The 14,521-nt window shown below is 35.7% G+C and overlaps 1 protein-coding gene across 2 annotated transcripts; it reads right to left on the minus strand.

The window, feature by feature from the left end:
• Nucleotides 1-5,878: 5,878 nt before the first annotated feature.
• On the minus strand, nucleotides 5,879-12,075 carry LOC148814613 (C-type lectin domain family 12 member A-like). 2 transcript variants are annotated; one of them, XM_088906412.1, is made up of 7 exons: nucleotides 12,001-12,075; nucleotides 11,497-11,633; nucleotides 10,749-10,823; nucleotides 9,737-9,883; nucleotides 8,709-8,860; nucleotides 7,914-8,023; nucleotides 5,879-7,402 (listed from the first exon to the last, which is right to left on the minus strand). In XM_088906412.1, exons 2-7 carry the CDS (start codon nucleotides 11,606-11,608, stop codon nucleotides 7,243-7,245), a joined length of 756 nt encoding a protein of 251 aa, XP_088762538.1. In that variant the 5' UTR covers nucleotides 11,609-11,633; nucleotides 12,001-12,075; the 3' UTR covers nucleotides 5,879-7,242. The 2 variants fall into 2 exon arrangements, with proteins under 2 accessions (XP_088762538.1, XP_088762537.1); XM_088906411.1 differs by lacking the exon at nucleotides 12,001-12,075 and adding an exon at nucleotides 11,891-11,963.
• Between the last annotated feature and the right edge of the window lie 2,446 nt (nucleotides 12,076-14,521).

Raw genomic sequence — 14,521 nt, forward strand, 5'->3', positions numbered from 1 at the left:
TCTGTCTATATCTGACACACCTTTGACTTTCCAGATCCTGCATACTCTTCTTTAGGCCTCCCTGCAGTAGTTTTTTACTCAGCAGGTAAAGAGACAAAACTGGACCCTACATGGTTAAAAAAAAGCCATGAGGGTTGTCCTGTAAATTTATCTTGTATCAATCAGTTTACTTCCTTATTATTACATTTAAATATGATCCCAAGCCTAAATCCAATTTCATTGTATTACCTGTAGTCTAACAACGGCTTTATTAATGTGATGTGTTTTGCTGTTATATCTCAGTACTAAACTGATTTTTTGGGGTCTAAGCTGTATATGTCAGCATCTCAGTGTATTGAACTAATCACACTTTAGTATTTAAAACTGATTATTCTGTTTTTAAGCAACCAGGGATATAAACAAAGCACTCTTGTGTAACAAGATATATATAGTAAGGGCCAATATACAGAAATACTGTTTATCCCTTTTAAAGGTTAAAGGTTTGACCACTGGCTTGAAGAAAAATAGAAGAGAATTTAGTCTTTCCATATCTCATAAGTTCCTGTATTAAAGCTTTGTATAATTTACTGCATAGCTGATTCTGAAAACCTCATATAATATATGTTAGTTCATTTGATTCTCTAATATACAATCTCATCTTCAAAATACACCTCCAGTCCTTCAAGATCTTCAAAATCTTATCCAGGTATGTGTCTTAATAGACTATCTCCATAGGGTGAAATTCCCTTTAATATTTAGTATCAATAAGTTGGTTTTAAGTGCTGTTTTTAATAACTTTCTGTGTCAGTAGTTCTCAACAGCATTAAAAGTGCTGAACACGGTGTCATTAAAACCCAACAAATCCCATCTGGGGGCTTTTCTCGCAGCAGCTGCTGTTGAAATTTTAGAACCTCTGCAGACCTGATAACATCAGACCTGACAAACTTGATTTGTTGGCTCTTTGTATTGAGAGGTTTATGCAATGGTTACTGCTTGCAGGTGGTGATGTTCCTTTAACTTTGAAAGGAATATTACTTGATTCATCACAATTAGTATTAGAGGCAAAAGCTCTATTAATACTGTATCATCTGTTGCATAATAACTAGTACTAGAAGTCACAATTTCAGATGAGATGGGAGAGTTTGGTTATGACCACACTTGACACATGGCCTGGATACTCCTGGACTATGGCATAAACATAATCATATATTTTATTACCTGCTTCAGGTAGATTTAAAGGAACCTTTTTCTTAAGCACTGATAATAGAACAGTTTGATGGGAATATACTGTACTGGAGAACAGAATGATCTGATGAGTCCTTAGCACCATCTCTTGGAATGATTTAGCTAGACACCTGGAAAAGCTAAGTCTGTTGTCACAGGTTACTCATACTCAGTAGATTGTGTACATGTAGCTGTGGTGCAGCTCTGGAAGTGATAAGTTTGTATTTATGTTAAGAAATATTTGGCAGTTGAATTTTGGTGATATTTGCAATATTAGATAAGAATAAGATATAAGATATATCCACTCCAGACATGACAATTATAGTAACACAATAGGCCGGTCATGCTGTATCTGAAGTATAAAAGGACACAGAAATGTCCTTTATTTTTACAGTTAACCTCTGAGAGAACAATGATGTCTCTCTGCTCAACTCACCGGAAGGACTTTCACAATAAACTTATTTCAAAACTGATTTGTGTTGTGACTTCATACTTGCCAACACACTATAGCTTTATCAAAGTCATACTAGACTTTCCATAAGTATTGTTTTAAATGTCTGTATAACACGATGTCTCTGTGTACGATTAAAAGGGATTGTATTATTTTTATTTTTGTATCTGATTTTAATGGCTGCCTGTGAAATTGTGGTCATTATCATAATAGATTCATATATTTTATTAATTGACTTACAGTTCCCTTCCACTCATTTGTTTATCTGGTAAAAACATCAGTAACCAGTTCCCAGGTTTCACCAATCACCCCAAAAAACAACAAAATGTACTTTTCTCACTTCATTTCCATCTGTACAACATTCTTCTCCGCTTGCGTGTTTATTTGAGCACAAAAGCAGTCATTTCTATGAGACGGCACATGACCAGTTGAGTAATAAATTCAGCCATTTAGAGATGCACTGTAAATGAAAAAGAATATCTAGAAACAAAGAGCAATAATCAAGTATGCAGTATAAAAACAGTCTTTAAACAGCGAAACATAGCGGGAAAAACTCTAACAATAACATTTTCCAGTGGTTTTACAGATCCTGTTTATCCCGAACTACAGTACAGTACCTCCAGTGATAATGTACTGTAGATAAACTAGTGTAGGATCATTGTTAATCAGAGAAAGAACATCCACACCCTTAATTATACAATGAATACAAATAATTCCAAATAATAGTGAAATTAAATTTTTAAACCACATACAGAATGCTTAACACAAAAAAACAATATAATTTTACAAGTGTCATTTAGGCCCCTAATCTGTTTCTGTTGTTGCTTATTATCTTCCTGTAGTTTTGTGATAGTCTGTCAGGTGCCTGATCTCTGCCTGTAGTTGTGTGTTAATGTCAGTCGGATTCCTGATCTCTGCCTGTAGTTGTGTATTAAAATCAGTCAGTTTCCTGATCTCTGCCTGTAGTTGTCTATTATAGTTAGTCAGTTTTCTGATCAATGCTTATACTGTAGCTGTGTATTGTAGTCCATCTGGTACTAGACCTCTCCCTGTAATTGTGTGTTCTGTTCAGGCAGGTTTTAGATCTCTCCCTGTGGTTCTATGTTATATTAGGTGAGGTTCCTGATCTACGCTTGTAGTTGTTTATTATAGTCTATCAGGTTCAAAATCACTCCCTGTAGGTGTGTGTTAAGATCAGTCAGGTTCCTTTTGTCTCCCTACAGTTGTGTATTATTAGTCAATTAGGTTTCTGATATCTGCGTATAGCTGTGTGTTATAGAAAAAGATAAGGGTTTAATCCATGCTGAAAGGAAAAGAGATGAAAGACCATGTTTCGGGTGTGGAGCCTTCTTCAGATGTGAATTGTCTGTTATAGTCAGTTGGGTTCCTGATCTCTGCCTGTAGATGTTTAATATGGTAAGTCAGTTTCCTGATCTCTGCCTGTAGATTTTTAATATGGTAAGTCAGTTTCCTGATCTCTGCCTGTAGTTGTGTGTTATAATCAGTCAGGTTTCTGATCTCTGCCTGTAGTTGTGTGTTATAGTCAGTCAGGTTTCTGATCTCTGCCTGTAGTTGTGTGTTATAGTCAGTCAGGTTCCTGATCTCTGCCTGTAGTTGTGTGTTATAGTCAGTCAGGTTCCTGATCTCTGCCTGTAGTTGTGTGTTATAGTCAGTCAGGTTCCTGTTGTCTCCCTGTAGTTGTGTGTTATAGTCATTCAGGTTCCTGTTGTCTCCCTGTAGTTGTGTGTTATAGTCAGTCAGGTTCCTGTTGTCTCCCTGTAGTTGTGTGTTATAGTCAGTCAGGTTCCTGATCTCCAGTTGCAGACTGTTGTCTCTCGATGCTCTGTTATCTGACAAAAAATTAGATTCATTTGATTAATACTGCTAGAATTTTTAAAATGCTTAGAAGTGGCACATTTTTCTACTATGTAATTAACATGGAATTTCACCTTCAGATGATTCTTAAACTACTAAAGCAAAATTCCTAACTAAAAGTAACTTAACATTTTGTAGACAAGGGGAATCCATGGTATATTGTACATAAAATATTAAAATCTTCAGTTAATGTTACAATATCCACTAGATACTGGACACATTTACAAAGAGTTAGAATTAAAAAAAAACCCTGAATAACCTTTTATTAGGCACGTACTATTTCATTAGATAATTACTGTATTGTATATTTTAAAAAGAAAATGCTTTAATGCAATTTAATAGTACATATTCGCAATGTAATACAGTAATATTTTAGCAATGTTTAAAGTAATCATAATTACAAATTAATTTCCACACAAACAACTCTTCCTTCAAACAAGGAAAACTAGAACCACACTTAACTGTAACATACTGTAATAGTAACACTTTAATAGTTACCACTTAAGTTTATTTTCACTGTGCATTATAAGGCATTCTTTACTTCATTACAGAAAAACAACTTCTTAAATTATTATTGTAGGTTTTGAACGATACATGTCTAATATACATAGCATATATTAGGAATATATTACTGACAAAACAAGTACAGAGAAAACTTTTACACAAATACTGTCATGATGTCATATAGCATACACCTAAAATAAAACAATACTGAAAGAATTATAGGCAAACGTTTATTAATGTTTGAAATATACTCACATAGAACACCCAGAACTATACTGGTAATGAGCAACAGGAAGCAGAGAACTGCAAAAGGGAGCAGAATCCATTGATATAAATTTGCTGAATAATTCCGAGTTTTCACTGGAGTTGAAACTGTGGCAAGAAAGAGGAATTAGTGTATAAAGTGAAGAAAGAACTAATGTTATTTTCTTTTCAATTGTATGCTGTTGTATACAATTGAAATTGAATTTTGTATTCTGGGAATATCATCCTAGGACTTAAACACTTACCCACATGTGGCCAATCTTGAGGTGGTTTGTCATTTTCCAGAACCTGCGAGTGCTGAGTCCATTGAGCAAAGAACTTCTGAACCATAGCTGTTACAGGTAAAGTGACACGACTGTGTCTGAAATGCTTGCAACCGTGCTGTGCTTTTCTGAAATATAAAAATGATATAGGCGGAAATAAAGAAATGTTAACATAGCTGAAATAACCAATAGAAACCTTCCTCATCTATTTCATAAGGAACGTCTATAATACAGTTTCTATTTGTTTCATCAAAGCCAGAAGGTGCTCATCACTTAGGACTCTTAGAACTGTCCCGAAACCTTGCTCTCTACTTCTCTATTCCAAACTGGTTGGGAAGGTTTTTGGGTACTATGGGTGCTTTGATCCATTGTTTTTGTTTCCAACCAAACTAGACATTTCTGTTTTAAGTAAATTGGTGCTTTGTGTGGTTTAGTTTCACTTGTACCTTAAAATGTGGAGGTATTGATCACCTGGTTAACTTGGTATTTGCGGTTCAATGCAATCAATGTGGTTGCATTGGGTCTTTGTCAAATATTGTTTTTGTTCACAAAAAAGTAACATATGTAAGATAATTTTGATAGCAAATGACTAATTCTCTGCTAAGCCAGCTAAGTTCATATGCAATAAACTGCTCATTCATTGTTTTGTGACATTCCTTATACACTCCTACCACTTCTATCGTTGCCCTAGTAGCATCTCCGTGCTGCCCATGGTAGAACTCATTAATGTACTATTCTTACGGGCTGATATTCACAGTGCAAATGTGTAATAACCTGAATGTCCACAGGATATTAATATATGATTCAAAATTTAATATGAGATTTTCTGGGGAACAGCTCTGTGAATATTGACAGCAAGGAGAACAATTTGTGCAGAATTGTGCTGCTAAAACAGATCAATTTCATGGAGAAGAAGTGACGGATTTGGGATTAATCAATTCCCAGTTTCCATTCAAACTCATACGCAGTAGTCATGCTACGAGGATAATGAAAGGTGAAAGATGTGTTACTGGTTTTAATCATTGAGCAAATCTGAATCAGGTTTTAAGGTTTCATTTAGAGGGTTTTGCCAGCCCTGTCATTTCCTCAGCTTGGTGAGTTAACCTCAAACACTAAAATATTCAATTGCAATTCCTTATATATATTCATTGTCTTATGGTCTCCCTTTGATGTGGATGACAGCTCTTTGACACCTCTTTTTGACTCTCATACTTCCTAATGAGCATCAAATAAGATCTGGTACTATTTAACTTCCTTCCTTCAATTTAACAATCTCACAACAGTATACACAATTTTTTTATTGATGACACCATTCCTTAGAAATACAGAAAACTGCTTCTTATTCATTCTTATTAACAACAAATACAGAAATCAAATCAGTATTATGGTCAGTAACTATTACAGTTTGTAACAGTTAACCGGAGGCCCCTTTTAAATTAGAGACCACAAAGTCCATTATTCATATTTTAGATCAATTATTAAATTAAGTCACATTTTCACCCACCTACTCTATGAAATAAAGTTTGCAAAGACCCATAAAAGAAGCTCAATAGAAACTACAAAATATTGGGATTGTAATTTGCAGCTTGGAGGTCATCTTAAGTTTTAAATTGGACCTAATATGAGTTCAAATAAAAATATCAATTTGTTTACAAAAAACTAATAATTAGAAAACTAGAGTAAAAAGTCTGATGCAAAGCAAAGTAGAAAAAAAGTTTAGGAATATTTAAGGTATAACGTTTATAGTACCTTAGCAAAAGTATTCACCCCTTCCAATCATGAACCATTTTGTTGAATTACAAAATGGTACATGATGACAAAAAACACTTTTTTAATTTTTAAACTAAATATTTTGAATCAGTATTTGAATACTTAAACTTATGTGAAACTTGAATGATTAAATAAAAGTTAAATGTAAGCAAATGCTGCAAAGCAAATCAAAAATGCAAAAATTCTCACGTTTATAAACGGCTGGAGGTAGTTTAAAAAAAACACCAAAAATGGAAATGTGGGTTTCTTGCAATCTGTAGTACGTCTCATGCAGAGTGTGCCATCTGCTGTTGAAGGAGTAGTCACTCATCTCCAGGCACATGAGGGAAATATCCAGGGCGGAGGTGTGCAGTACAAGTCCAAGTCCTTGAGTGCTGCTGTCTTCAGAACTCTGTTCCAGCTCAGCTCTTATTTTTTCAGTCCCACTGATTCACTTAATTGGATCAGTATAGGAGCTCTTATTCAAAGACACCTGTACACCTTGCTGGATTGCCAGGAGCCTGCCCAGCTACTGTTGACAACTACATCTCATGTTGTCAAAGCCAATAACATTGCTTGTTTCAAGAAAGAGCTGGCTATGATCCTCAAATCAATTAGCTACTAACAACCAAACCAAAACTGTCTTACTGTATGGGTTTATGTTGTTATGAATTTATCTCTCCAGGACCAACACACGACAGCACTGATCTAGAGAAATCGATATAGCAAATGTTCCTGCTGGAGATAGACTTGCCACTGTTAGGGGTGTTCTGTCCATGGATGTAAGCCTTACATAAAACTACAGTATACTTATTTTAAAAAGTTTATTTTTGAAATTTTAAAGGCAAAATATTGTTTGTCGCAAAAACAGAAACAGAATCAGACTTGAAGAAGGCTGAGTAAAGTTCACGATGATTATGTTTTCTCACGTGACTATAAAGCTGGACAAATGGTATTAGGAAAATATTGTTTGTTGATATCAGTCTTTTCACAGATGCTGAATCTTCTGTTGCTACATTCATCCGCAAAAAAACGCACCTTGGATATAATTGCACAGTCCTTGTGAGTGTGGTTTGTATTACTAAAGGAAAACCTTTGAAAACAAGACACAGATATTAACCTTTGTAAGATAGCACATTGAAGAAAAGTCTGTTCTGCCAAACGTTTAGAATAATTTACATTTCTTAGCTAGCAAAGCTATTCAGCACAGCTCTCAGATCAAACTAGGGCAGATGTTTCAGACTCCTGAGCTGGGTCTTGTTCTAAATCCATTCAGAATTGTTTCCAAAAAGCAAAAATTAAATCAGAAAAATTTGATTTATTCATGGTAATGATTTTTAAAATCTTTTTCATTAAGTCAGTATAGGCACCTGCAAGTATTTAATATAATTAGTATAATATAAATCATAATTATAATCTTAATTCTAATATTTTCCACATTTCAATTATATGCATATATTAATAATAATAACAATAATAATAAAAGTATTTTAAAAGTGGCTTCTCAAAGTGCTTTTCATTATATATTATATAGATTCATTTGTATAAGATATAGTAAATAATATACATATATAACTACAAGAGGGACTAACAAATGCACTTACGTTGAGTTAAAGGCTATGTTCCCCAGCCATTGCCACTGGTTAATACTCTCATTTTTCTTTAATCCAATCCAGTAATGGTAATTTCCTAAGAGATTCTGGCGGATAAATTCCTAGAAACGGTAACACAGGGACACCAATTAATCTGTTCTCTTCCATTCATGAGAAATATTAAATAGTGAGACACTTTATTTTTTACCTCAGATATGCTTTAAGAAGACATTAATGACAATTCTGAATAACGCCGTGCCTATGTCATTCCAAAAATTGCACCAACATGATAACAAATACAGTATGTCTTATCCTATGCATTTTATACTAGCACAGACCCTTCCCTTTCAGAAATCAGAAGCCCTGATACAGGGGCAAAATAGCTGTGGCAAAACCACAGAACAGAAACAGGAGCAGACACGGGTACAACATTCTTCAGTAGATTAGCCTTCAGTGCTTTAGACATGACATTATTCATACCATGGTCATGGTAGCTCTGCTGTAAAAAGTAGTACTTGCTAATACGTTTGTAAATTTAGTGGTATGCCAAATTCACTTACTCTCCATTTTGTCTCAGATTACTTTAATTCTAACTTTTGGTTTGTGTAATGCTTGTGCAGAACCCTCCCTTTTAAATATAAAACCGCTCCATAAGTATACAATTGCATCTCATTTATCTACTACAATGTTAAAATGAGCCAATGAACTCTAAACCTATGTACATTTATATATGACAGACTCAAAAGCAGATCAGTGAACTGTGTGTTTATACGAGGATCAATTTATATTTCACTTTTTCGCTCTTACTATGGTGTCTAAGTCTTTGATCAGAACAAGTTGACCTCCTTCTTCGGAACAGATCTGGGCTGCAGTCTCCCATGTCTCATTTTGTTGGACAAATGAATAGTACATCTGTTTATGTTTTATCCACTGGGAGAAAGAGCGTCCTTCATGTGGCCCTGAAAAAGTTGAGGTACGTGAATAAGAACCTCCATTCTTTGTGACATAATCAACAGGAAAATATTTAAATTTATAAATCAGTTTATACAGCTTTATATTGTATATGGTAGAGCTGTACCTGTATGCTTTGTTTTTGTATACATATTTAGAGGAATAGCGGGAAAGAAAGAAAAATAAATAGATGAAATGGCACATCTCATTGTTTAATCGATACTGTAGACTTGTTTGCATTTACTGCTAAGGGGCTGTCAAGTTGCTCAACCAGTAAAGGTGCTCTATAAGAGCACAAGCTGAGCCCTCAGCTATAGATGTTACCACATTAAAGCTGACTGAAGCCATGATTCCCCAAATGGTAGCACACAATCATCAAAGTAATGCTGTGGCAGGGTGGGCAGGGTCTACTAGTATTGCTGAAAGCTGTTCAGATAACTGTCCTGATTTGTGACTTGTCAAGAGTCTACAAGCTTTCAGTGAAATCAGTGGGGTATGGGATACTTGGGATACTTGGGATGAGCTCCAAGTCCCTTGTTCAGCACCACAGAGCTTGCAGGATAGAGAAAGACAAATGGCTTTTACAGGAGAATGTTTCAGAGGAGTATGTCTGCTTGCCTATTTCTCTCCTGAGTGGGTAAGGGAGTTGCTGCTGGACAGCCAGATCCTAAAAAGGAAAATTGCTGATTCCAAATTAAGGGTGGATCTTTAAAAATTCCAAACTTTTCACAAAACTCAATCCAGAAAGAAACTTGCGAAACTGCAAAGATATCACTACAGTGACACATCAGGAGGTGATATATTGGCGGTTTTGAAAGTTTCTTTTTTAGTTCAAAAAGCACTTGGTCCTTTTTACCATTACTGCCATAGAATGACAGCCTTACTCGTATTCCAGCCACACCATTTCTTGAGAAGTTGACAGCGATCTTCGTGTGTTGTGATGAGATTCTCCATGCACTGTTGGTCACAAGACATCTGCTCTCTGTGTCGCATGGAGTCAGGGCTGCACTCCTCTCTTTGCAAGTAGGCAACTAGAGAAACAGACAGATGTTTCCTGGAAGCCCTCTGTCCATTATGACATCTCCACATGTAAGTAAAACTTACAACAGAAGATAAGCAAGTTGGCTACAGCTATTATTTCTGTAGATCAGCAGATCTTCTTTAAGCCAAATGTGGCACAATCCACCCTCCATGATTGACTCATGATCTGTCAACTACAGTACTACAGAGTCTAACTAAACAACACTGCTTTCATGCACCTGTACATGGGCACTATTACACAGAAAAAAATAATAGTAATTTCAAATACTAAATGTCATCACAAGTCAGTCAGATATAGAATAATGAAACATTTGTAAAGTGTGCATATACAGTACTAATTCCTCAATACCTGTTACTGTGAGAGACATCTGTTTTATTGTCTACAACTTTGTAGGTTTTCTGCAGCTATATATTTGTAACGACAAGATTTAACTCCAACAGCTCCTGAATACAAAAAGAATGTTCAGGTGGGTAGCTGCGTCAGCATGCGTACAGTAGGCTGCAAAGGAACAAGTAATAGGTTTATTCCATGCTGAAAAAAAGAAGAAAGAGAACACAACGTTTCGGCCGTGGAGCCTTCTTCAGGTGTGAAGAAGAAGGCTCCACGGCCGAAACGTTGTGTTCTCTTTTTTCTTTTTTTCAGCATGGAATAAACCTATTACTTGTTCCTTTACAAAAAGAATGTGCCTAAGCTGTTGTGGGTAAAATATTCTAGCAGACTGGTCGATTTAAATGCTGGATTCCAGTGCTGTTAATGTAGTGAGCATGTAGTATAGTAGTCACTGTTTACTTTGTGGTAATATTACAGTCTGTGTTTTAAAATCTTTTTAATTAATTTCAATCTGTTTCACTTACTTGCAAGGGTCAAGCCAAACACTATGATCAGAAGAACCAGCACAATTGTTCCCAGAACATAGACAACCTGTTTTGCTGTGGGGAAGAAATAATTTATTATCCATTCTGGTGACCAGGTATCATTAAAAATACAATATAGGTAAGATGTTCACCCAACACAGGAAAGTTTAGAAAGTCGCTGTCAAAATAATTAATTTCTATGTCTACTTGCAGCCTTAAACATTATGTTAAAATGCCCATCAGATAAATGAATCACTTAAGGCAAGCATTTAGTTCTTGAAAAGGAAGAAAAAAAGAGGACATGTAAAAAAGACCAGCAAAAACATCTTGAACAGATTCAAACCACACAGACACATACAATAGGTAAAATCTATAACTGCCCTAAATCAGTTCTCCATTTACTTCTCGAAAAACGGTTTCTTCATGTCATTTTAGTATTAAATTTATATTGTACACAATACTGAGATGTCATAATTGTATTTAATAGTGTTATACACTGCCAAATAAAAAGCCACCATCACCACAAAACAATAAAATGCTTCTGGTTTTCCTCAATTGGAAAAAATGTTTGAGATACTTCTAGTACATTTTTATCGTTGTACAGAACTGATAATCAGTATATATTTCAACTCTGTCATCACAAGGCAATGTGCATACAGTATATCAGTGTTGTATAATACAGATAAACATTCAACGCCTGTTTCAGTTCAAATTACATCTTTATTTTTGAAAGAAGTACTGTACTTACAATACGATTGTGCTGATGGAGGGGTGTTGGATGGTGGGTCGACTGCCAGAGATGCCTCCTGAGCTGGATCTCTCTTGAATTTTATTTCAGTGTAGGTCACGGACTCAGACATTGCTACTGCCTCTCTCTGTCACCATCTGAAAAGAGTTAAGCATCTAAGAGTGAGGAAACTGGAGGAAGTCCACAAAGATTGCACATAGCTTATTTAAAAACTGTAAAACCACAAAGCTACATCTGAGTACTAGTTCAATTATATCTTCCTTATATGTGGGGTCTAATTTCTTTTGCGGGGTGCCAGCTTCCAATCTTGTCTCTAAATCTCCTCAATATTACACTAAAAACAATATTGGACATGCTAAATTAGTTTCTTTTTATACAGCTTTAATGTACTTACTGCATTAACTATTTTACTCTGCTTGTGTCAAACCCATGTAGAAATAAGACATTTGTTTTACTCATATTTGGTATAGCCAAATATGGAGAATTAAGTTAGTCTACAAATACCTTAGCACCTTTCAACACCGCTTAACATTTCACAATAATGCTCTAGAGCAAAAAAAAGGCACAAGCATAAATCAGGCTTGATTATACCGATGATATGGCTGCTTATGCAAGAAATGTCATATGACACTGAGCACAGGATGTACGTATAATGTCAAACAGGAAATATGCCTGTGGGGCCACTTCCTTTAACCTTTCCTCCTCCTCATTACTCCTACTTTCTTCAATGCCTGCTTCATCTGATCTCTTCCCCCTTCTTTCCTTCCTTCTGCCCCATTTCATCATTTGTCCAGCCCACCAATGTCTAATGTCAAATGCAATTATAATATTTTATCAACTTATCAATGCAAAGCATTCCTTGAAGACCTGAAAATGTACATTTTTAATATGAACTGTGAGATACTAAACTAAAAGATGTAATGCATGAATGATTTGAGGCTTTAATGTTGACCCACTTTCATCATCTATTGTGGATCAGGAAGTAATAAAACTGTCCAATGTGCATGGATTTAAAGTTCATATTGCAGAATTGTGGATGTAGATTAACAATGTGGAAATTATGCAATGCAAACTTCATGCAGACTTCATTTTCAATGTCATGTGCAGTTTTCTCCTCCATGATACATGAAAGAGATTACTGTCCTGGATATACAGTAGTACAGAAAGGCCTGACAGAAATGTCATATTCAGACAGATTAAGATAAATGAAACCTTTTAATCTACAAGAGAGAGGATCACAGTGGGGTTTGTTGCAGGTATGCAAAAACCTGAAAGGTGTAGGCAGATTCAGTCCTGTGGGACAGCTTTAAGATTAGCCACATTATGAATCTCAAGAGCTTCAATTTATCATAATAACATCTATTTGTAAAGCTTCTTACCAAACCCAAAGATACTGTACTTACAGAAGGTACTGTATAAGAAATAAAAACAGAAAAAATAATAAAAAGTAAATAAAATTAAACACCAACAGGCAGGACAAACTGTAAGATGGTCAGACACAGTAAAAAGGTGAGTTTTAAGTTTAGATTTGAAAAGGGTCAAAGAATTTGCCTCTCTATGGAAGAAGGGTATTCAATAACAAAGGATCATCAACAGAAAAAGCACAGTCACAAGTAAAGTTCAGTGAGCAATTAAGATTAAAAGCACTCAGGGTAGAGAACAGGAGACATAACCCTATGTTCAAACACAGGGCATCGGAAAACTAAATGACTGGTCACTGGAGAGCCGGGGCTGAACATATTGATGATCCACATCAGACAATGAAACGAGAGAACTTCAAACCAATTGTCCACAACTTTGTAAGAGCTCACTACAGAGAGATGCACGGGCAAAATAAATCAAAGTTTATCAAAATAATATTAAACAACAGTTTATCCAAGAACAAAACCTTTGGAATATATTGAAGCTGTAGTACATTTCTCCACTGTAATAGGATTACAAGGGTCTTTATCGAAGGCCTACTTGAAAATCTGATGCTTGCCCTTTTATTGTGCAAAATAAATGCACTATCGCTTTTCACCACCAGAGGCCACTATGAGAACACTGCCACCACTTGTCTATTTGGAATTTATTCATGAGCTCTTTCCATACAACGCAATGATTGTAGCCTGCTGTCCACATGGATATGAAATGTACCTGTATGTTTAGAGGCTGTTCAGGGCTAAGCTGAGAGATGAGATAGCCATGTTTGATGGACCAAAGAAGTGATGGCAGAGAGAGGGCAGAGTGTTATCTTCACTGTTTGACCCAGGCAGACCAAGTCATCAAAACTGGATGACCAACACACCAGTGCCATCAGCAGTAGACAACTGTGACCAGACAACTTTTGCAAGCTGTTTGCAGCAGCTCAGGAAGAGTGGCAGAACTTCCCACAGCAGTCTGCTCTGAGGCTGATTAGGTCCACACATCAATGCTCAGGGGTGTTCTAACTTTGTCACTATTTTAATTTGACAGTCCGTCACACTACAAACTTGTGAAGAGTCTTTGATCCATACTTTTGTTCACCCTTTCTGTGATTTTCTTTGATACTGTATGCATGTTTAAACCACTTGACCGACTCCACTGACCTGACGGCTGCATTTCTTTTAAGCTTCGGTATACTTCTGTTACAGAGACAAAGTGTGGCTACAGAAGGGCATGTGTGCTTTAATACAGACAACATATGCATTCTTATGACAAAGACAAAATAAAAGCTCTCTCTTCAAGGTAAGAAAAGTACAAGCCTGCAGAAAGATTCTAGGAAAAAGATACCATATACTGTATATTGTATGCTGAAATACAAAGTGACATTATGATTTAATAAGTCTAGGTCTTGTGCAGTATTTCAAGGACATATTGCCGCTATTTATTTTAAATTGTGCACTGAGTGCAAAATACTGTCCTTCAAGCCAGTGGCAAAGGGCTTTCTGCTTTACACAGAGTACAAGACTGTCTCTGATCTTAAATGGGATCTTTAATGAGAAAGTTGTTAGAAGTTTGATTTAATATCACATGACAATGACAGCACCTAATATAGCACAGTGTT

Source organism: Atractosteus spatula, chromosome 26, assembly GCF_055471065.1.
Source record: "Atractosteus spatula isolate fAtrSpa1 chromosome 26, fAtrSpa1.hap1, whole genome shotgun sequence".
NCBI classification, from domain to species: Eukaryota; Metazoa; Chordata; class Actinopteri; order Semionotiformes; family Lepisosteidae; genus Atractosteus; species Atractosteus spatula.